This window comes from Dermacentor andersoni, chromosome 5 (assembly GCF_023375885.2).
Source record: "Dermacentor andersoni chromosome 5, qqDerAnde1_hic_scaffold, whole genome shotgun sequence".
NCBI classification, from domain to species: domain Eukaryota; kingdom Metazoa; phylum Arthropoda; class Arachnida; order Ixodida; family Ixodidae; genus Dermacentor; species Dermacentor andersoni.
This window is the reverse complement of record NC_092818.1, coordinates 160,483,954-160,505,575: the sequence shown is the minus strand read 5'-3', so window position 1 is coordinate 160,505,575 and position 21,622 is coordinate 160,483,954. Positions and strand designations below refer to the sequence as shown.

Here is a 21,622-nt window from a genome sequence, read left to right as displayed (position 1 = left end):
TCACGAAATGTTCACTTCATTTCGAGGGACCTAGTCTTGAACATGCGTAAGACATGCACAAGCATGCATCACGAACGTAAGATGCACTTAATAGACGTAGACAATCGAATAGGCGGACAAGACACACGCAGTGCAGAGGTTTGTCTCGTCCTCCTGTTTCATGCTCTACGGCTGTGAAGCGCATCTTACGTTCATTGTGCTCAATAAACTCATACAACCAGCTGCGTTGGCCAAGTTTGGTTCTTGACGCTTTTACTGAATCAGCAAAACAGCACTGCTTGCTGGTAACGGCTTTTATTTTTTCAGGCTGGATTAGTATATTACATGATGAAAACTCCCATTTGCTCAATGCAACCACTCTCTCGCAGGCATTCTCACCTAAAAAGCACTTCTTTTTGACATCATTCCAAAGAAGGGGTGGAGCACATGAACAGGTCTCGGTATGGTTCTTGATCTTGCATTCGCCGAAGATGGACGAGCACTCCTTTTGTTTGGTCGGTGTGCAAGATTCTGAATTAGCAAAAAGAAAAAGCAGTCTGTAGATATTCCGTTTTGTTTATCTTGCAGAAAAACAAAAATGTGCGTGAAGAATCACCTAAGTGAATTTTTAATTTACTACGCCACAAGATAGGTGTCACAATTAGCGCAGCACTTACCAATGCAAGTGCCATTAATGTCTAGAGTGGTTCCTGGACAACGACAGACGGCCTTTCCGTTTTCGTAGAAGCATGTTTTGTACTCATTTTCGCACTTGATAATATCCTCTTCGTGACATTTTGTCCTCTCTTGAATAAAAAAGATAAGTAACGGCTGTTAAATAGCGGCACACATGTTCGGAAAAAGAGCAGATAAGCTGCAGCAATATATGGAGCTATTCAGCAGCTACACATAGTCTAAACCTTGAAAACGCTCAGCGCAATATTGTGAGGTGAAAAATGGCGTACGAATGCGATAGTCTGATTTCCAGCTGTAAAGGTTCAAGAACATAGGAAGATGTTGATATTAACAGTTATGAGGTTGGTAGGACATTTCATGGCGCCTGTATATGATTACTGTGCACCGCAAGCTGATACTGGGAGCGTGAAACAGAGCTGCAGAAATAACAGGCGAGAGCAACTACAAGACGTCGTCGCCAAATTTAAGTTAATTAAATTATTTTGTTTTACGCGCCAAAACCACGACATGATTTTGAGGCGCGCCGTAGTGGGGGCCTCCGGATTCATTGTGATCACCTGGGCTTCTTTAACGTGCACGCAATGGATGGTACACGGACGTTTTTGAATTTCGCGCCTTCGAAATGCCGCCGCCGCCGTGGGCGGGATTTTATCCAGCGACCTCGCGCTTCTCGCAGCGTAACTCCGAAGCCAATAGGCAGTCACGACGGGTGATCCTCTTGGACGTTGTCGAAGAGGATCACCCAGAATTGGGAGGCCCCGTAAACGCGGTCTCCTCATTACGACGACAGAATTGAAGTGAAATTCTATGCTGGAATGACGAGCAGCAACGGAGCCAGCTGTGGAAGACAACGACGCTCGCGCCATTGTTGATGATGCGTCCGTCTTCGTGAGGTATTTCGCGAAAGAAGTTTGCATAAATGAGATATTTCTAGTAAAGCCCTAATCAGAAAATGTCTGGAAATATAGATCATGCATCTGTTTAAAATAAGGTTAGTCTCGTGTTCGATTTGTAATGTTAAAGAGGGAATTAAGCATCTACAATCGTTGACGCGGCTTCTGAAGGAAATATAATAAGAAATGAGCATTGTGAGGACTGTATGTGTAAGAACAGGTGCATTTTCAGAATTACGAGGGATATTCAGGCACCCTACGCTGGCTTACCGACACAGGAGATGCCGCTGTCTGCAGGCTGCTGTGTGGGGCTGCAGTTGCAACTGTAGTCAGCTTCGCCTTCCACCAGCGGCGTACATCCGTGCTCGCACTGATCTTTAGCATGCATTGTTTTGCATACGTCTAGAATAGAACGTCCGTGACGGCAGTTGATTTAGCAAGTTGCTATAGATTTTTGCAGAACGCAAAAAAGAAACGAGAGAGCTCGCTTAAGCTAAGTGAGGTTGCAATTTCTGAAGCGTTGTACAACGTTACACAAACCTACGCAAAAGCTTTGATGTTCGGCAGTTTTGATGTTAACACATGATAGACACTCAGAAACATGCTTAGTGAACACACGCTCTTTTACCGGTGCCCTTTCGAGCTTGGAAATAAACGTTTCTATCCAGCCTGTAACACAGAAAGGCACAGTTCGGCTTATCAAAAACTTGAAAACCTGGATGTTGCGGCATCCTTTAACACGGAGGAGGGTTTACAGGCGGTTTAAATGACTTAAACTACCTTTTTAAATGTCTGTCTTGTTACCTGCACTGTTTATCTAAATGTGAAGCTTCGTCGAAGGAGCACTGTGAGCAGACATTGGCGGGTGGCTCTTGAGAAGATGTCTATATTAGGTGAGCACTTAACGTTTCTTTGTCATGCCATTGAAGAATATTCGTGAAGAGCTCCAAAATCTGCTTCCTTTAAACGGCACTAGTAAAGCGAAAATTTTTAATGGGTTGTGTAGGAAATGCGCCACCTTTTGCAACAGGACAATGTGCACAAATTTGCAGATCCTCCTATGTGCATTGGGTCGTACTCACGGGTGCATTCCTGACCATTCCGGCTGGCGATGTACCCAGGTGGACAGTAGGACCCATCGGGAGGTGTTCCTGCATATCAATTGAGTTTCGACTATTCCCGTGAGTAGCTTCACGCATTGAGTTTTACGCTAACTTACGGAGAAACAAACAGACGGAAATTATTCGTGACAAGAACTGAACGCACAAATACGCTCTCCAATTTATGGTAATTCCAGCTTAGTCATTCTGCTTTGACCCTTAGCTTTTTCAAAGGCTGTGCGGGCATGTCTGCGATATTATATGCTGTGTCTAAATTGCTTACTTTATTTTCGGAGATAAAGCAAATGATCCATGCACTGCGGAACACCTAAAAATATGTGTTGAAAAATTTGTTGTCAAGTGAGAAACTTCCCTTCAAGCAGGCATGACTGGCAGACATGGCAACTGCTTCTGGAAAAAGCACAATGCTTGCCTGCTCTTAAGTAAAGAGGGACAGACACATAGAAATGGAAGGTATGAATAATTAAAGGAATGAGGAAAACAAAGAACAAGATTAGAGATATGAAAGAATAAAGCTAGACAACTGCAAAAAATACAGTATGAACCAGACTCTGCTGGTCGCGCTAGAAAAAAAATTTTAGAAAATAGAGGAAATTACGTCCGATCTACTAGCACTGACGCACCACCCTCATTCTGAGTATTCTCACGGAGCCTCAGAATTTTTTAGTGAGCTGACGTACAAGGGAGAATTCGCATCGTTTCGACGCAGTTACGTAAATTATTACCGCTAAACTTCAGAATATGGCGTTATATGTCTGTTAAGTCAAGCCTTGATGCGCGCATAAATAAGGTCGGAAGCTGCATATACAAACGCTTAGGGTAAGGTATATGGGTATAACAAGAAGTATTGTATTCAGGAAATAGATGCTGTCAAAATCAACGACATTTTACCTTCTAAATAAACATAGTGTCGAGCTACAAGTGTCATTGTGTAGAAAACCAGTATCTCGCTCAACCACAGCGTGATCGGCCGCGATATTTTTGAAAAAGCGGGTAAGTTTCGCTAGCTATACTCACGGTCACAGTGGTCAGGGTCCCAGTTTTGGCAACAACGGAGGTCCCTGTGTGAGTCCTTCAGCAAACACAGATCTTTGCAGGTTAAGGTAGTGTTCAGGCACCCGATGGCTGAAATATGAACGATTTTCAGACTTGTACGACGTTTAAAGTATAAGTCTAGCAAGAGTACTGACAAAGCGTATTTTTATTTCTTAATAAGAAATAATCCAACAAATCATTGGTCTGAGCTAGTTGTTTCATTTCGTAAGTACAGGTAGGGTATCGCGCAAAGAATACCGACAAAGGCATTCGTAATACAGAACGGGCGCAGACTTTGGCTACACAGAAAAAGACTCCAAAGGAGTAGAAATGTGTTGCAATAAAGCTTTGGTGTTTTTTTGAGCACTGCCGTGCTTATGCTTACTTAATGAACAAGTGATTTTTTTTCTAAAAGGGCACAAATGTACAAACGCACAGAAGTTAACATTCACGAAGTAAACACACTATGCATGGCGTAATAGTTCTGCGGAAACGCGCAAGGTGGAGAGAAGTAATTAATAAAGGGAAAATGAGACATACACCATGTGTGCATACAAGCGCATTAAAAAGAAAGATTACTTTTCTGATGTTGATAACGATGACGCACTCACGCGCACGCGGCACACTCTTGCTATTGTAGGTGCTGCAAGAGTCCAGCCGCCACAAGAGTGGATCCTGTGTGTGTGAGTACGTCATCGTTACGCCTCCGTGTAGATAATTCGATGAAAGCCTTCAAGCAATCAGGACTTTAGTTGGTACGTTTACGGTTGCGCTGTATCAGCACTCCACTTACGTTTGCAGGAGCCGCCAATGAGCTTGGTGTGCGGCGGGCACTCGCAACTGACACTGTTGTCTGGGTTTATCCTCGCCACCTTTCCTTGTTGTGTGCATATTGTCCGAATTTCTTCCTTTACTGCGTAACAGAAAGCGAGTAAAGTAATCGAGAAAAGAGGAAAGTTGATTCAGTGAGCGAAGAGCGCGAACGGCATACAGGCAGCTTCGATTGTGAAAAACGCTTAGCCATATATAGGCCAGGGATCTATGCCAATTTTTTTTTTTCAGACATGAATGCGAAAATCACCTCACGTTTAATATTATTAGTGAGTAAAACAGAAATGGTTTCAAATTAACTTAGTATCCGGCTGACAGTGAGAGTATTTTGCTTGTGTTTTAATGGGATTAGCATCCTTAGCCCTACTTCGGCAATTGCGTGTGTATCCGGCCACTTCGCATTCCTCCTACCAGTGACCCAAGTTGCGTGCAGTTGCGTGCATTGTTGTAGTTGTGCCACTACAACACCATCCAGACAACATCGGCCACTGCTTGTGTGCTGCTCACGTGCAGGCTTGCTAGTGGCTGCTGTCTGACCCAGTAGACCACTTGGGTCACTTGGTATGTGCTACTGCTTATGTGTGCAACCTGACAGCTTACACTATCATAATTACACAACATAAACTTAATCCTTGAAAAATCTACCAGTAATGCATTTCCCATCACCCAATTACAAGTGCACCGCCATTTGAACCCTAATCGCATTAAAGTCCGGCCCTCGTGGAGCCGGCGCAGAGAGTTACTGGATAGAGTTACCGGGTGTATTCTGCTTGGTTGCCGGAGTAAATTTTCGGCAACGGCGTAATCGTGTTGACGGTTACCCCGATTTCACGATTTTCAGGCAATGATACTTTTTAGCCATTTATTTATTTGCTTCGAAGCAGATTACAATCAGCACGAAGAAAAAGATTGCGATTGCGTACGTGACGCAGAAAGTCTTAGAGAGAGGTGAACGCTTAATTTCGGCACCCATTTTATATACTTTGAAACGTGTAACACAATTTAGCCCGACTTACTCTACTCATATGTTTATTTGGGTGGCGTTCTTGAATATTTAACATTTTATCCCTCTGCGTATCGTGATTGAGTCACATGCCTTTATAAAAATTTACTATGTTAATTAAACTCACAAACAGGCCAGGGTCCCTGATGGTTATGTTGTACAACAGCTCCGTTGTTTTTATTATTATTTGTTTATTGGAAGAGTTATCAGAAGAAGCATAAGCAGATATTTATGCTTGCAGACGTATTCTTTGGGCTAAGTAGTTAACAAAGACACACTTCAAGCCCTGTCATGTAGAAGTCATTCTTCAAAAGCGAATATGAATCTCGGTTTGATGGAAATATTTTTCTGCCTAGTTGGTTTCAAAGTAGGTGCGTGCTTTGATGACGTAGTTTTTATTACATTTATTTATGCCACTCTCCACCATTATATATCATGTTCCCATTGCCATATTCTCCGATATGTGAGCGATATATCGAAGAAATGTAGCTGTGACTATTACCCGTGTTTTTTTACACTGAGATGCAAATTGTATTGATCTCGTCATCTCGTGTATGTTTACCTCCATAAGAGAGACCTAATCACGACGTCAGTTTATAAGAAAAAAAGATATAAACCATAAAATCAGTTTATTTTGCAAGTGCTTATATAGGGCTGAAACTTCAAGGACAATTTAAGAATCTTAAAAAGAAGCTAAGTACATAGCCGCGAGCTACGGAATGGAAAATGATAAACGCAAAGCTTAAAGACAGAATGAAGGTATCGTATATGCTAGCGTCTCTCAGTTTTTCAAAGATTAGATAACAAAAGATGGATAGATGATGCGCTGTTTAGCATCAAGAAAAAGAAGCGGACATGGTCATGTGGCGCGCACAGCCGATAACTGGCTGTCCATTTTTAGTAGCGGAATGGGTGCCAAGGGGAATGAAACTCAGTGGCTCGGTAGCAGTGAACTAGGTGGCGTGGTGTTTTGCAAGATTAGCCGGCGCAGAATAGAGTCTACTGACGGGATGCAGGCATAATTGTAGGTCGCTGAACGAGGCTTTCATCGTACAAACAATGTAATTTCGCTGATGACAGCGATGCCTTTCTTCGGCTCACCTCTGCAAGTTGGTGTCAAGTCGGGATAGTTGTTGCATTGGCAGCTCGCTGGAAACGTGCCGTTCCAGTCCTCACACAGTCCTCGCTCGCACTTGTGCACTTTGCACGACTTCATGTCTGTGGAAAAAAATGAGCGCAGTCGAATTTAAATCTATAGCGCTACACCAGCTTATTGATACAATAAATGGCAGCGACAAACTGTCACCGTTGTGGTTGGTAAGCGTGTTGATATACGTATATAAAGGCGCTACGTTCACGGAATAACAAAAGTAGGAATCACTTCTATACTGATATGCGCTTATAATGCTTTAACTCAATCTGTCCTTCCCTATGTGTTACGTTTTGAATGTCGATTACGAAACTATTCAGCCTATAATTTTGTACATTCGATTAATACGCTTTCTTGAATATTTTATTGTTTACTCTTCGTGAATGGGCGCAGTTCAGAAGTCAGGAAACTGAAATGCTTGTCAGCCATAGAAAACAACGTCAGCTATATCAGCCATAGAAAGCAAGGTAATCAACAGGAAATTTATCCATTTCGGTCAACTTAGCCAATTGACATCCGTTGTAATATTTTCTTGTTTATATAGGTCCGAAATAAAGAAGAAGAAAGATGACACGGCGCTAAATTTTTGCTAACCTAATTCACCAGCCGTGGTTGCTTAGTGGCTATGGTATTGCACTGCTAAGCACGATGTCGCGGAATTGAATCCCGGCCATTGCTTCCGCATTTAGATGGGGGTGAAATGCAATAGCCTCCGTGTACCGTGCATTGGGTTCATATTAAAGAACCCCAGGTGGTCGAAAATAATCTGGAGTCCTGCACTTCGGCGTGCGGGACTCCAAGTCAGATTGTGGTTTTCGCAGGTAAAACACCAAAATTTAATTAATATTTTGTCAATCTGATTATGCTTTGTGTGTGCTTGGCGCAAAGTGAGAAATTAGCGCTTCTCGAAAATAAATATCAAATGAAAACAAGGAAACACTCCGGCTCCTGCCAAGTATTTTGCGTTTATTTAAACCTTCAGTCGGTTCTTGACCCCGATGGCGTAAATTATAGAGAAGAGAAACATAGGACCCGCATCTCCTGACTCGGCAGATAAATATGTTGGATTTTCCAATAAAAGAACAGCCCATTACGTATTGTGTTTATTTATAGAAGTTAAAACTGATCGTCGCGTCAATTGTGCAAATCAAAGGAATGTGATTCCTACTGCATGACGTAGTGGATACACTGAAGACAAAGTATTTTATTCAACTGGTTCGTATTGGCTCACCATGACGCATGAACGGGCCAGAAATGACATTAAGGAGCGGTGGCATAAAAAGTCAACGGCAGAAAACGTCGAAGCTTAACTATCAGTCATACTTTGCTCGTCGTTTTGCGCCGCTTGTTATCGTTCGTCACCAACAACAAACTAGCTCAAAACAAGATTCTGCTACAGGAAACCCATAGTACACGATGCCGCAAACGCTTCGAAGGGCATGGCACATAATGTACAGCGTAAGTTTTTTTTTGTCGGTTTGTCTATTTGTGCGCTCCTCAGTTTCTTAACGTCAAGACGTGCGACCAGCAAACCAGAGATCCTAATTTGATAGACGTTCTTTCTTTCTTGAATTTATTTGTTTACTTGTATAATTAATTTACGAGCACCAGTATCTTACTTTCTTTACTGTCATCACCTTAGCGGAACCTTGAAAGTGACCTTATGGTGCAGTAAAAAGAAGGCTGCTGGTTTCGCAATGAAATAAATCTGGATACGTGGAAGCCTACACTTACAGTAGAGACTCATAAAAGATACTGCGCCCCCCCCCCCCCCCCCATCCCTTAGCGGCCCTCGCGCCCGAGGTTGTCATTGCCAGGACTGTTACCCACAGCGGAAGCTTTTTTTAAAGCTCATCCTAACTTTTTCTTGTTAAATCTTGGAATTGATCAAACGCTTGGTATAATATCGTTGGTGCGAGCAGGCTCCAATATTTATTTATTCATATTTTCGATTAATTTCTGTGGATGCTGATAATAGAGGGAAAAGTGCAATAAAGAGGAATTCAGTAAACTAACCTTCATCTCTAATGTTGTGAACAGTTTCTATGAACACACGCACAAACACACACACACACACACACACACACACACACACACACACACACACACACACACACACACACACACACGCACACACACACACACACGCACGCACACGCACACGCACACGCACACACACACACACACACACACACACACACACACGCGCGCGCACGCACGCACGCACGCACACGTATATATATATATATATATATATATATATATATATATATATATATATATATATATATATATATATATGGGGAGAGAGAGAGAGAGAGAGAGCAAGAGTTGAAAGCTCATCGACCACGGTAAATTGAAAACACTCCCCCGACGCTCTCTCCTGTACGTAAGTGCACATGATAAAAACAAATTGTCTACTTACTGTAGCACCGCTTCTCGGTCGCGTTAAAGAAGAAATCAGGGCCGCATTTGCAGGTGAAACCCGAGTTGTCGCTATTCGATACGCAGGGCACATCTCCACAGAATTCAGCTCCAATACCGAGACAGGGATCTAGAAGTAAGATGGCAAAGAAATAACTGGCTTACAGAGCAACTGCTAACACACGTAAGTTCATTATAGTTGTCTCATTAGCATATTGATCTGTTTTGAGCTAGCAGAATTCGCTGGGAGCAGCACCCTAGTTTTGAAGTTGCTCCATATAACGCGTTTATGGTACGGGACGGGGTGGTCCAAAACATTTTTATCCAAGATGGTTGCCCATGCATCCTTATCTTACGCTAGGTTCGCAACTTCTGGCTTAATATTTAAGTAAAGGAAAGTGCATGAACGCTCCAAAACATTGCATACAATCGATCGATTCACTGCAGGGATAAGAGTGGTACTTGGTACAATTCCTCACCTTACAAGCCGAAAATCTCGGCACGCAGGCTTTACTAGTCTGATCACCGTATATAGTTTCCTCAGTCTAATAATTCTGAGCCCTTCGTTATTATCTATACCTTGATTATAGCATTATGAAACCCCAAAATCGTTTGGTGTATCTTTCTAATGTAAAATATATTTACTGAACACACTATTCAGACAAGTGAGACTGAATTTTGCAATTATTATATTTTTCCTTCTCCCGTTATTGTTTCCGTGAATATAGAGGAGGTTAGAGAAAGGAGCTACAAAAGTGGCTTGAAAGCCCACAAACCTTCAAACAACATGGAGTTAACAACGCAGCGAGTGTCACAATCTAGTAGACAACCATTATGACAATAATGACCAGGTGAAAATACCGCACAAAAGTACGAACTAATACGGCACTATAAGTAAACTTAACATGCGTCCAATGCAGAATGTGTCGTTATACCATAATAATAATAAAAAAAAAGCCCTCGTGAGTCTCTTTGTACAATGTGCATAAACTAGATAAAAATTGAATAGAACTTATATAAACCTATGCAAGAACTACTTTCAATTGCGGAGTTGACTTTTTTACTGAATGAGACATTGCCTTTTTTGATGGATGGGTCGTTCTCGTGGGCAGTGCACTTTGCCGACTGAAGGTTGTCGCTATGGACTCACTGCCAAGAGGCAGAGGGGTCCCAACAACTTGTTTACTGCGGTGATATTGCTAACCAGGCTGTGGTGCAATAAGTTGCTTCTTTTTTTTAAAGCTAACTTATGCAGAGGTGAAGAGGTCAGAGTGTCTAAAGAAATGTACGCACCAGGGCTTTCTTTACCGCAATGAAAGTACTTAAAGAAAGAGAGAAAACAGTATTGCGTGCGCGCGACACCTCGAGCACACTTAGATTTTCCATAAAAGAAGCGTAAAATGCGAAGCACGTGCGTGTTGCGTGGCTGCGAGTAACTTGTCTTTCTGTTGTGCCTATGGAGTGCTACGTGACAGCGAACTTAATTTGTCGTCTACGTGAATATTTATCAGTTTCCAGTCATAGTCGCCATTCGCGCATAGATTATCTTTATTTCCCGGTACTTTCTTTTTGCGTTTCATTTCATTAAACACTCCCTTGTAGTCAGCACACGTGTTGTTTCTTCGTTCTCTATATTGCGCTTCGTTCGGTGCCTTCTATACTACAGATGCGGATAATTCTCTCTATATATATGTATATATATTATTTTTGCAAAAGCTTAATGAAACAGCTATCAATATTAAAAAATGCAAATTTGCAAGGGTAGAACATCCAACAATGGCGTTTCCGCCATATCGCAAAATAGGAATTTTTCTGATAAAGAATCACAGCTAATTATAAACTGGACGGCGCTCTTTGGCCATCCATAGCCCTTGCGCCAAAAAACCCTCCATGTATCATCATCATCGTCATCGTCGTCATCATCATCATCATCATCATCATCATCATCATCATCATCATCATCAAAATAGGCACGTATACAAGATTCCGTGTTTTTTTTGTTTTTTTAAAGCGAATAGCTGTTATTTTTTTCTGCCCATCGTACCCATTGTTATGGCTTGTAGTCAGTAGTCTGGTCAGTCAGTGGTTGGCGCTGGAATTTACGCTGCTGATAGGAAGTGCGTCTGCTCTCGCGCAACAGAATTGCGGGCAGTATTCGATCGCCGAACGCCAACAGTATATATTTCGCACTAAGAAACCTTCAATGCGGACGTAGTTCTCACAAACTTATTCTAAATACGGCATGTCTAATGGTAAAATAAATATTTTGTCGGGTTCCATTAAATATACAGGGCTATTTCGCAGTTTGTGAACGTAGGCAATAAGGTGACAACTCGAATGCAAAACGTGGGTCTCTCGAACACATGCCTTCGTAAAATCGTCTAGAGTTGTGCGTGTTAGCGATAGCCGTGCCTGGCTTGCATGTGCTGCTGCGCAATAGCTTTGAGGCGTCTGTATGTTTGCATGCCGTGGTGGAAGGCTCGGGAAGGAGTGGCCCCCTCTTCTCTCACCGCCCTCTGCCCCTGTGGTTGCAGCGGAAGAGGGCTGTGGTTTCCTTACGGTTGTTCAGGTTAATTGTTCTATTATCTAGCTACGTAATTAAACAACAAACGCTACCTATGTGTTCTTTTACTACAACAAATAGACGCCTTCAAGCAAATAATTCCTTCATTGATTAAAAGCGAATAGCTCTCTAAAAAAAGTGTTGGGTTATAGCTGACATTGACAATAGTCGTCCTTGGTTACTGCACACTTTTTCTATCTCTCTTGCATAAACATGGAAGCCGGCTTCGTAACTGGGAACGCAAAGTTGCCCTCTACAGGCAAATATAAGTGAGCCAGGAGCAGCATTCTCGCGGTGCAAGAGCACTAGCGCCATTTTCTCACGTTATCTGTCCTGTGCCCTAATAAAAGAGAGTATTTATTTATGCATTAATTAATTAATTATATTAGTTAATGAATACTTATTTCCAGAAGATGTTGCCAGCTTGTCTGCCAGACTTTAGGCAGGAGCGAGCGACAGAATAATAGAGGACGCGGCATAAAGATTTAGGCAACAGAAAAGAGACAATGTGAGCTGCATAACTAACACAACTACAGGGAGAGTAGTTCAGGACGAAACTAAATAAGACAAACAGGATAACAGTAAGGATTCCTGGCGAAGCATAGAGGTCTCTTACCTGGTGCGGGTGTCGGAGCCTCTGGATCAACTGAGAAAAAGAAAGAAATGTTAAAAAAGAATGTTTGTGATCACTTCATAGGTTATGACATTCACTTCTGGCTGTGTTGTGTACGTCAGTGACGGGATCCTTAATGAATGTCTTTAGCAAAGAGACGCCTTTTAGCATCCGCGAAGTTGTAGATCTTGAATTACGGCATCTATGATGCCGCAACTGATGCGCTGTCACAGCCTGTTATCAGGCGGAAATTTAGGTCACTGCGCCAGGAACATTCTTACACAGTTTGTTAGTTCGTTGTGTATAACCATCGTGTCCCTACTAACATTTCAAACAGCACCCCCGAAAATGCTTGGTGTTATCATTTGATATCCTCGCGTCAGCGCTCACGCACAACCCAGCGTGCGCCTTAGTTCTTCAGACTACAGGCGCGCACATAGCAAAACTTCGGAAGCAGACGGTAGTTCTTTTTATCGAGTTGACCTGAGTAGTAAATGTGAATCATGATAAACAATGACAATGAACAATGGAGACTGCCGAGTTCGGTCCGTACCGCAGGTATCGCCTAAGACATCATATTCCCAAGTGCGCTTCGAGAAATCAGACGCCACGCATCGAGCGCCTTTCCTAACATTATTCAAGCAAAGCTTGCTCCTTCGCCAATGATACAAATTTGTTAGACTGTCTTGGTTAGTGTTTACGGGTATAGTTTGCTTATTTTTATGCTGATAGTTACGTGAGTTTCTGTAGCTTGTCGTTATTTGAGGCGTTACAGTATGGCTTTTCGGCTGGGCAAGCACTGGTTGGTGCAGATGCCGCAGCGCTAAAGCATCCTAAAACCACTCTGCCCCTAACTTGCTATGCATCATAACTTCTTTCTACCTTCTTTACTTATTAGCCAGCACTATCATGAAATAGCAACAGAACTGACGATGCACGAACAAATAAATTACACGCGCACATATTTACTTGTCCAAGTGAGCATGGTCTGTCACGGCAACAAGACTTGACCTAATTGCTAGAAAATCTAAGCCTTCCATAATTTTCATGCCTCATGGTCAGAACAACGTAGATTTATTTTGCGCTTGTCTCCACGCTTCAATAAGAAAATCGGTTGTCTTGTTTCAGCATGCACAGTCAACAACTTTTTCTGCCTTCATGCGGTTAGAGTTGTGGTAAAAGGGCTTTAACATATACATGTGTCATTGTTTGCGCAATTCAACGGAAGGCGGCGCCACATACCTTCACAAACGGAGCGCCGCAGGCGACCCACTGTTTTCGTTTTCACCTCCCTGTAGCCCTGCTTGCACTTGAACCAAAAGAAGTCCCCAGCTTTGACGCACTCATTGATACCGTTGTAGGCGTCCTCTTGGTGTTTGAGCAAACTTTCACACAGGTTCTCTTCCTCGATTTCTGCGAAAGTTGTGTCCGCGCCAAAAAAAAAAAAAAAAAAAAAGAAGAAAACGAAAAGAAATACGATTTTGAAATTAAGGACTGGCCTTCACAACCAAACGACGCATAACTGCAGTTATAGTAGCCACCAAACCCGTTTAATATACATTTGTGTCTTACACCAGTTTCTTTCAACGCTTAAAGGTGAAAAAAAAAAGAAACACCTTAACAGAACATAGAAAAAGACAGAATAGAGGTTTAAGTTCCAAGTAACGTAGTTTTCGGCCTTAGGTTCATCCCAGTCTCCACAATTTCCGCAAGGTAGTTTTGGTTTCTTATATGTTTGAGCGTTAAATGCGGTCTAGCGGTACAATTGACTAGCCACTTTAAGCAATCTAGAGCACTGTCTCGGTGTAATTCGCGTTCGGCAGGGCGAAATCGACCACTCTGAACACATTCGCCTATATTTCATTCAGAGCGCCACACCCCAGCTTGGAGGCGCTCTCAGCTACGAGCTTTTACAGAATCCAACGGAATTCCTATCTCGTGGCTTCTGCGGTTGCTCTATGAGCGCCGCATTCGGCTCTGGCGTGGCTTTGCTGGCGCCAATGTCGAGAGGCGTCCGCGTCGTTGCAAACCGAGTCAGAGTGTGACAGGAACTCGCCGAATGCCCTATATATGTCTGAGGCTAATTAGGCCTTTTAAAGGATAACTTACACGGTAGGTGTAACTGTGCGTCAGAAACTTGGTTAAGCTTACCTGTTGCTGAGCCTTTCAAAATTGGAAGTCTGGGATAGAGCATGCAAACATCTCCAATCGGGTACTCGCACGCTTGAAGCTTCTTCTGCAGAGGCTTAGGCAGTGGATCGTTGAGTATGAGTCGTGCCTTGATGTGATCGCTGCAGAGGAGAAACGTACTGCAGGCTATCGTGTAACAACAAGTGACTATACTGCGAAAGAGGTGGGCAGTATGGGCACAAGCACTTTCTTTGCTCTAGATCTGAAGCTAACATCGACCCTAGAGCCCTAAATATGTCGCGGATTTGCCTTCTTCAGGGATAATATTCAGACAAACCACCGCGGCTGCGCTGACACCACACACGAACCAAGCTGGCGTGCTTAATTTACGTGACTTAAGTGGTGCAGCATCTGTCACGAGCTTGAAGCGCCGCCAAGTCCCCGCTCCTTGTATTCCGTCCGAGCTTCCCGCTCTCAAAAAACAACGTGCTTTCTCGATGCCTTTGGATTTAAGCATTGTTTTCTGACTGGCTGGGCAGCATTCGGAAGTCAAGAGGATCGCTATAGTTCGATGAAAGATGGAGCAGGCTTGTTCGTGAAACTTAGCAGCTCACTTGCATGTGCATACCTTCCTACAATCGATAGAATGTAAGTATTGACAGGAGATAAGGCATTTATAACAGCGTCATTATCCCATATCAGTCGTCAGAACCATTACCATTATTTCTTCTTCATTGAATGCAAACGCCTTTTCTCGTTGAAGTTATTCTGTAGGTAAAGTTATGAATCAGAACGCGTTGTTTATAAGGCTACCTCAAACGTAGCGTCCAGTTACTTCTGTCAACCCTCCAACATAGATCCGCAAAGCATGCGCACTCACGTGCAATTGGCGACCACCACCGCGTGAACCTGATAACCGAGAGCAGTCCTCATCTGAAAAAAAGAGAAAACACCGTAACGTTTCGAACTTGAATTGAGGAACTGCATGGTTCAGACTTCAAGAATGTACCACTACTACGTATCACGTGTCGGAGAACTGCATGTGACAGCTTCCCCGGCGGGCACATTTGAGGTTTTTTTTTTGTTTTTTGTAGCGTGAGCTGTTACGGGCTCCTTCCAATGGCCGTTTCGGTTGGCGATGTTGTCCGTCACCACCTCCACCACTGGCGGTGTCTGTCGCAGCTCTCGTCAGGAATAAGGTAAAAAAGAAGCAAAAAAAAAAAAATCCTGTTCCCGCTGGGATGACGTCTGCGCCATCCGAGACACTCTGCGCGGGAGCCAGCTGCTCTACCACTGCTCCATGCCAGCTTTTGTTACAGGTGCTGCGGAAACGCCCTATGCATGCGTCCGAGCGTACAAGGAGTCACGCGATGGGAGATGCGCGCCGCGTAGCTCGATACGTGCACACTCTGCATTGTAGTTGTACTTTATTCTACCAGGTGGCACGCCATGTAGTACTTGCATAGGTTGGCAGCACAACGTAGGCATAGAAGTTTTCAGGAAATAAATGAAGGTTCAGGAGATGTGTACAGAAATGCTAGAACGAAAAGATGTATAGCAAACCTGATTAAATCAGCAGGCTAGGTGACGATTTGTTACCGCCCCGTTTCAAAGAGGATGCCTTTGAACCATCATCATCCGTAGAAGCAACATCGTTTCGGGCCATTTGTCACGTGATGTGAGATGTGCGCCGCGTAGCGTCTATACGTGCAAATTTTGCAATGCAGTTGCGTTGTATTCCACCAGGTGTCACAACATGTAGCAGTTGCATCGCATCGTGCCACGTGTCAAAGGATACGACATGGGCGTCGCGTAGTCTCGATACTTGTGTTTTCTCTTCGGTACATGTTATGGACGCCTCGTCGCAAGGTACGAGCCGCTGCTGAAGAAGCGAATCGTAGAGCTACGCGCGTGGCTACAACCAGGCAACGTCGGGCTCAGCAGACCGCTGTGCAGAGGGCAGCACAAGCCGCAGCTGGCCGTTGACGGCGGGTGGACAGTTAGTGAAAAACGACGCGAAGAGACTTCGCCGCGAAGACACTCTAGTGCGTGTTGCCGAAAATGGAGCTCCTATGGAGCTGCTCCTCCAGCTTACGCTGTGACTGTGCTCCGTGTGCCGCGCAGGCCTGTGACTTTGTTTATCATCATTGCTCATGGCAATCCACGGAAAGCCGAAGGATGCAGCGGGCAGGTGATCACACGTGGTCAGATGATTAATTACGGGGTTGCATAAGCATTACCGTCGCTAGACTAGTCTTTATAAATGTAGCATTCGTAAATTTCGAATACAATTTACCGTATTGGTTTGTACAAGAGCGAGAGCTCCAATAATGCCCTTTCACATTCGTAAGAGTTAGGGGTTTAGCGATCATGGAGTATAGAAAGTCTGGCTATTGCAGTGAACTGCCAATTTGAGGCTACCTACAGTCGTACGGCAATTTTTCATTGAAACGTGCTATTGGAGCTTCCCAATGTTAAGCGGGGATATAACGCTTCGAGGCCTGGCTGAATTTGTTTTTTACTAGCGTAGAATTTTAGAGCTGCTTCATGGGAAAATAACAATGAAATACTCAACACATTGAGTTATATAAAGGGAAATGAGCCTGAAAGCATAGTCAATATTATGCTAACGCCCCCAATTACAAGCTAAGAGTGTATCTATCGCCAAATCTTTGCACAATTGCTGCTATAAATAAAGCGCATACAGTACTGTCTGTCAAAGAAAAAAAGAGTTTTGTCTTGTTTATTTTCTTGATAGCTCTCATCCGGGTACGAACCGCTCCCCTGTCGCTTTCATGGAAATAATAAAGTCAGCATGTTTTCAAGCACTGACTGCCAGTACTGCAGCCCGTATACAGCAGTGCCCCTTCCGCACTGTAGCTCAACGGATGGTTCTATTGAGCCCACAACGCGACCAGCAACGAGAGATATTTCTCAGCCGTCCGAAATCTTTATTGTAGGCGCCCTTTATTTCTGCACAAAGTGCTTGGACGACGCTCGAGTCCCAACACACAGAGATTATTCATTAATATCCTGCGCAATTTTCACGTGGACTGTGACTTTATAAATTATTAAATGCCAGCAGTTTATGTATCCTATATCGTACGTATTTCCATCACGCGTTCACGCTTGTGTTGTTCTTCTTTCTATGGGGGCAAAATTCAAAAGACACCTGCGTACAGTGCTCTCGGTGCACGTTAAAGAACCCCAGGTGGTCAAAATTAATTGGGAGTTCCCTACTACGGTGTGCCTCATAATCATATCATGGTTTTGTCACGTAAAACCCAAGACTATATTGTTACGCCCACAAAAGGCGTTACCTTGAAGCCGGGTAGAGTTAGAAGCGATGGCCTTGGTCAACTGAGCGCCTGTCGAGATTCAGCCAGCCAGCCACACGTCGTCGTCCTCCTTCACTACCCTTCGGTGCCACCGCATACTGTTTGTTGAGGCGTGAACCCACTATGCACCTAAGCGCGTCACATTCGTGAACCCACTATGCACCTAAGAGCGTCACATTTCCCTCCGCGCAGACGAAGCCCGCCGGGCAAGTCAAACAGGCTGTCGAGAAATAAAGGGCTTTAAACGGGCGACATGCGAAAGTTCAGTCTTTGCTGACCGTCGGCCATTTGATGTGAGACGTGCTATGCGGTAGGTTAATTCGCTGATGCGCTCCGTAATAACATAGGGTCCAACATAGTGGGCCAGCAGTTTTTCACATAGTCCACGTTTCCTGGTTGGTTTCCAGAGCAACACTAAATCACCAGGGTCATATATCACGCGTCGGCGTCGGCGGTCGCAGCGTGCCTTCGAGTGGTCTTGTGAAACAAGAGTGCGTAACGAAGCAAGTCGTCGGGCTTCTTCAGCAAGACAGACTGTCTCTGATATACAAAGATTATCGTGGCTGGAAAACGGGAAGATAGTGTCTAGTGTATAACGAGGCGGACGAGCGTAAAGAAGAAAGAAGGGACTGTAGCCCGTAACTTCATGCTTTGAGGTGTTAAATGCGTACGTAATGAAAGGTAGCACGCTGTCCCAGTTCTTATGATCTGACTCGACATACATGGACAGCATGTTAGTAAGAGTTCTGTTCGTGCGTTCCGTAAGGCCATTTGTTTGGGGATGATACGCGGTGGAATGTCGAAACCTTGAAGCACATAGACGAAGCATCTCTTCGACCACGTCTGCAGTGAACTGCCGCCCACGATCGCTGATGATGACTCTGGGAGGTCCATGTCGGAGAATGACAAAACGCAGCAGAAAAATACACACTTTGGTTGCAGTAGCCGATGGTATTGCAGCTGTCTCACAGTAGCGTGTCAAGTGATCGGCACACACGATAATCCAGCGATTCCCATCGGATGAACGCGGGAAAGGACCGAGGAGGTCGATGCCAACTTGCTCAAAGGGAGTGCTGGGGGGTGGCACTGGATGGAGTTGACCAGGAGGAGCACTCGTCGGACGCTTATAACGTTGACACTCGCTGCAGCTGGACACATACTGGGCGGTCGTCTGGCGCATTTTAGGCCAGTAGAACCTTTCTTGGAGGCGGTAGAGAGTTCGCGCTGAACCCAAATGTCCAGATGTTGGATCGTCATGCATAGCGCGCAAGACGGAGACACGGAGACTCTCCGGGACCACCAGAAGATATCGTGGGCCTGTAGTAGAATAGTTCTTTTTGTAAAGAACCCCATCACGAACACAGAAACGAGTGGATGGTGCTGATTGCCTTGCAGTAATGAGCAGTGGTTCTAAAGTTCTGTCTTTTTGTTGCTCTACCTTGAAGGTATTTATATCAGGAAATCCCGGCTCCAGTGATGCGATATAGCAGTCGAAGTTGTCCGCGTCGCAGTCCGTCGTTGGAAGCGGCATGCGCGAGAGGCAGTCAGCGTCGGCGTGTCGGCGGCCGCTTTTATAAGAAACGGTAAAGTTATATTCCTGTAAACGGAGTGTCCAACGCGCAAGCCGGCCCGACGGATCACGGAGATTAACCAGCCAGCAGAGAGAATGATGGTCTGTCACCACAGTGAAGGGGCGCCCGTACAGGTACGACCGGAAGCGCTGTACTGCGAAAATAACTGCAAGACATTCTTGCTCTGTAACGGTGTAGTTACGCTCGGACTTACTTAAAGAACGACTCGCATAGGCGACGACGTGTTCTTTGGTGTCGACGTTGAATAAGGACGGCGCCGATGCCAATACCGCTAGCGTCCGTATGAACTTCTGTGGGAGCCGCATGGTCGAAGTGTCGGAGAACGGGATGAGACGTCAGACGAGACTTCAGCTCACGAAAACTAGCTTCACATTCAGGAGTCCATTCAAAGGGAACGCCCTTCTGGAGGAGGCATGTCAGCGGATACGCGATGTTGGCAAATCCACGAATAAACCGGCGGAAGTACGAGCAAAGCCCTAGGAAACTGCGTAGCTCTTTTACATGGCGAGGTTGCTTGAAGGCTTCCACCGTAGCAGTCTTCGCTGGATCAGGCCGTATACCGTCCTTATCCACTAGGTGTCCCAGAACTAGTGTTTGGCGCTCTCCAAAATGACACTTCTTCGAGTTGAGCACCAAACCCGCTTTGTCCAAGCAGTCTAGCACAAGATCGAGACGTGCGTTGTGCTCACTGAACGTGCGCCCGAAAATCACTACATCATCTAGATAGCACATGCATACTTCCCACTTCAAACCACGCAGGATGTTGTCCATGAAGCGCTCGAAAGTTGCAGGCGCATTACAGAGCCCGAACGGCATCACATTAAATTCAAAAAGTCCATCTGGTGTTACAAATGCCGTTTTCTCCTTGTCTGCCTCGTGCATAGGAATCTGCCAGTATCCCGACCTCAAGTCAACAGACGAAAAGTAAGACGCTGATGAGAGGCAGTCGATAGCATCATCAATACGCGGAAGAGGATATACGTCCTTTTTAGTGATGGTGTTGAGGCGGCGGTAGTCAACACAAAATCGCCATGTACCATCTTTCTTTCTAACCAGGATCACTGGCGCTGCCCACGGACTACAGGATTCTTGGATTACATTCTTATTTAGCATTTCGTGGACTTGGTCATTGATCACCTTGCGTTCCGACGGTGAGACTCTGTATGGTTTCTGTCGCAGCGGTTGGGCAGATCCCGTATCGATGCGATGGTGTATACGAGAAGGAGGAAACAATGGTGGTCCCTCTTGCTGGAAGAAGTCAAACAGTCGGGCATGTTTTAGCAGAATATTCGCCACTTCGTGACGCTGCTTAGTGCTGAGCGACTTGTTTACCATAGTCAGAAATGAGGAGTGCGCCGCAGGGCAGACATTAGCGAAATGGCGCTCATCCACAGAATCAAGGGCCTCTGTAAGAATGGCGAGCGATAGCACGTGATCTTCATGGTAGGCGGCAAGTTTCAGACCCTGTGGTAGTATTGCAGGTTCACTCGAACAGTTTACGGCCCATAAGTTGGTGCGTCCCTGAACAACTGACAGCGTGCAATACGGTATCAGTACATTCCTCTTGATGCAACTCAGGTGAACGGGCTCCACGGTAGCGTCAAACGTTCCGTCGGTGGTGGGGAAACAGGCGACTGAAACACACGTTGCGGATAACGGAGGCACAACTGTATCCCAGGATACACAAAGTACACTTTCACGATACGGTGGGGCTTCCATAAACGCCGCAGCAGAGCTCGTACCTACACTGATTTCACCCGTTTTGCAGTCGACGGTGGCACCACACAGTTTCAAAAAATCAAGACCCAGGATTACGTCATGCGTAGAATGTGGTAGAACAGCGAACTCCACGTTAAATATTTGACCACCCAAGGTAACGTCTACGTTACACACGCCCACAGGATACAACAACTCCCCACTCACTCCGCGAAACGTATCGGCACGGTCCCAGCGAAACATCACCTTTCGTCCTAGGAGGCTTTTAAACGCAAGACTCATCACTGAAACGGTTGCTCCCGTGTCCACTAAGGCCATTGATGAAACCCCGTCAATTAATACAAACACCTTATTCTTAAACATACAAATGGTTGGAGGTATCTCTGTCGATATCGAAGATTGTCCAGCGACCTCACCTCCAACGGCCGCGCTGGCTAGTTTTCCGGAGGTGGCGACGGGTATCGACGCCGCGGAGAGGGCGACCGGCTTACACGAGGAGCGGGTGGTGGTGTCAAGCTGCGATCGGATGCTGGAGAAC

General features: G+C 44.9%; 1 protein-coding gene and 1 long non-coding RNA gene across 5 annotated transcripts in view; one reads left to right on the top strand and one right to left on the bottom strand.

Moving 5' to 3' along the window:
* The window catches only part of LOC126531497 (uncharacterized), a 62,371-nt gene that overhangs the window by 19,485 nt on the left and 21,264 nt on the right, over window positions 1-21,622 (bottom strand). Inside the window, exons 11-22 of the mRNA XM_050179037.3 lie at window positions 15,319-15,371; window positions 14,460-14,599; window positions 13,551-13,721; window positions 12,312-12,341; window positions 9,134-9,262; window positions 6,660-6,776; window positions 4,518-4,637; window positions 3,707-3,814; window positions 2,651-2,719; window positions 1,839-1,970; window positions 657-785; window positions 379-510 (exon numbers count right to left, since the gene is read on the bottom strand). Coding sequence (XP_050034994.1) covers window positions 379-510; window positions 657-785; window positions 1,839-1,970; window positions 2,651-2,719; window positions 3,707-3,814; window positions 4,518-4,637; window positions 6,660-6,776; window positions 9,134-9,262; window positions 12,312-12,341; window positions 13,551-13,721; window positions 14,460-14,599; window positions 15,319-15,371 — 1,330 coding nt within the window. The remainder of the gene's footprint in view (window positions 1-378; window positions 511-656; window positions 786-1,838; window positions 1,971-2,650; window positions 2,720-3,706; window positions 3,815-4,517; window positions 4,638-6,659; window positions 6,777-9,133; window positions 9,263-12,311; window positions 12,342-13,550; window positions 13,722-14,459; window positions 14,600-15,318; window positions 15,372-21,622) is intronic.
* LOC126531513 (uncharacterized) overlaps window positions 1-21,622 on the top strand; it is a 219,022-nt gene that overhangs the window by 186,856 nt on the left and 10,544 nt on the right. For 3 of the 4 annotated variants that reach the window (XR_011894827.1, XR_011894825.1, XR_011894826.1), the window contains exon 4: window positions 2,621-2,749. This is a non-coding gene — a long non-coding RNA (uncharacterized lncRNA). Of the gene's footprint in view, window positions 1-2,620; window positions 2,750-4,364; window positions 4,423-21,622 lie in introns of those variants that run through there. The other variant, XR_008612703.2, reaches the window with a different exon arrangement.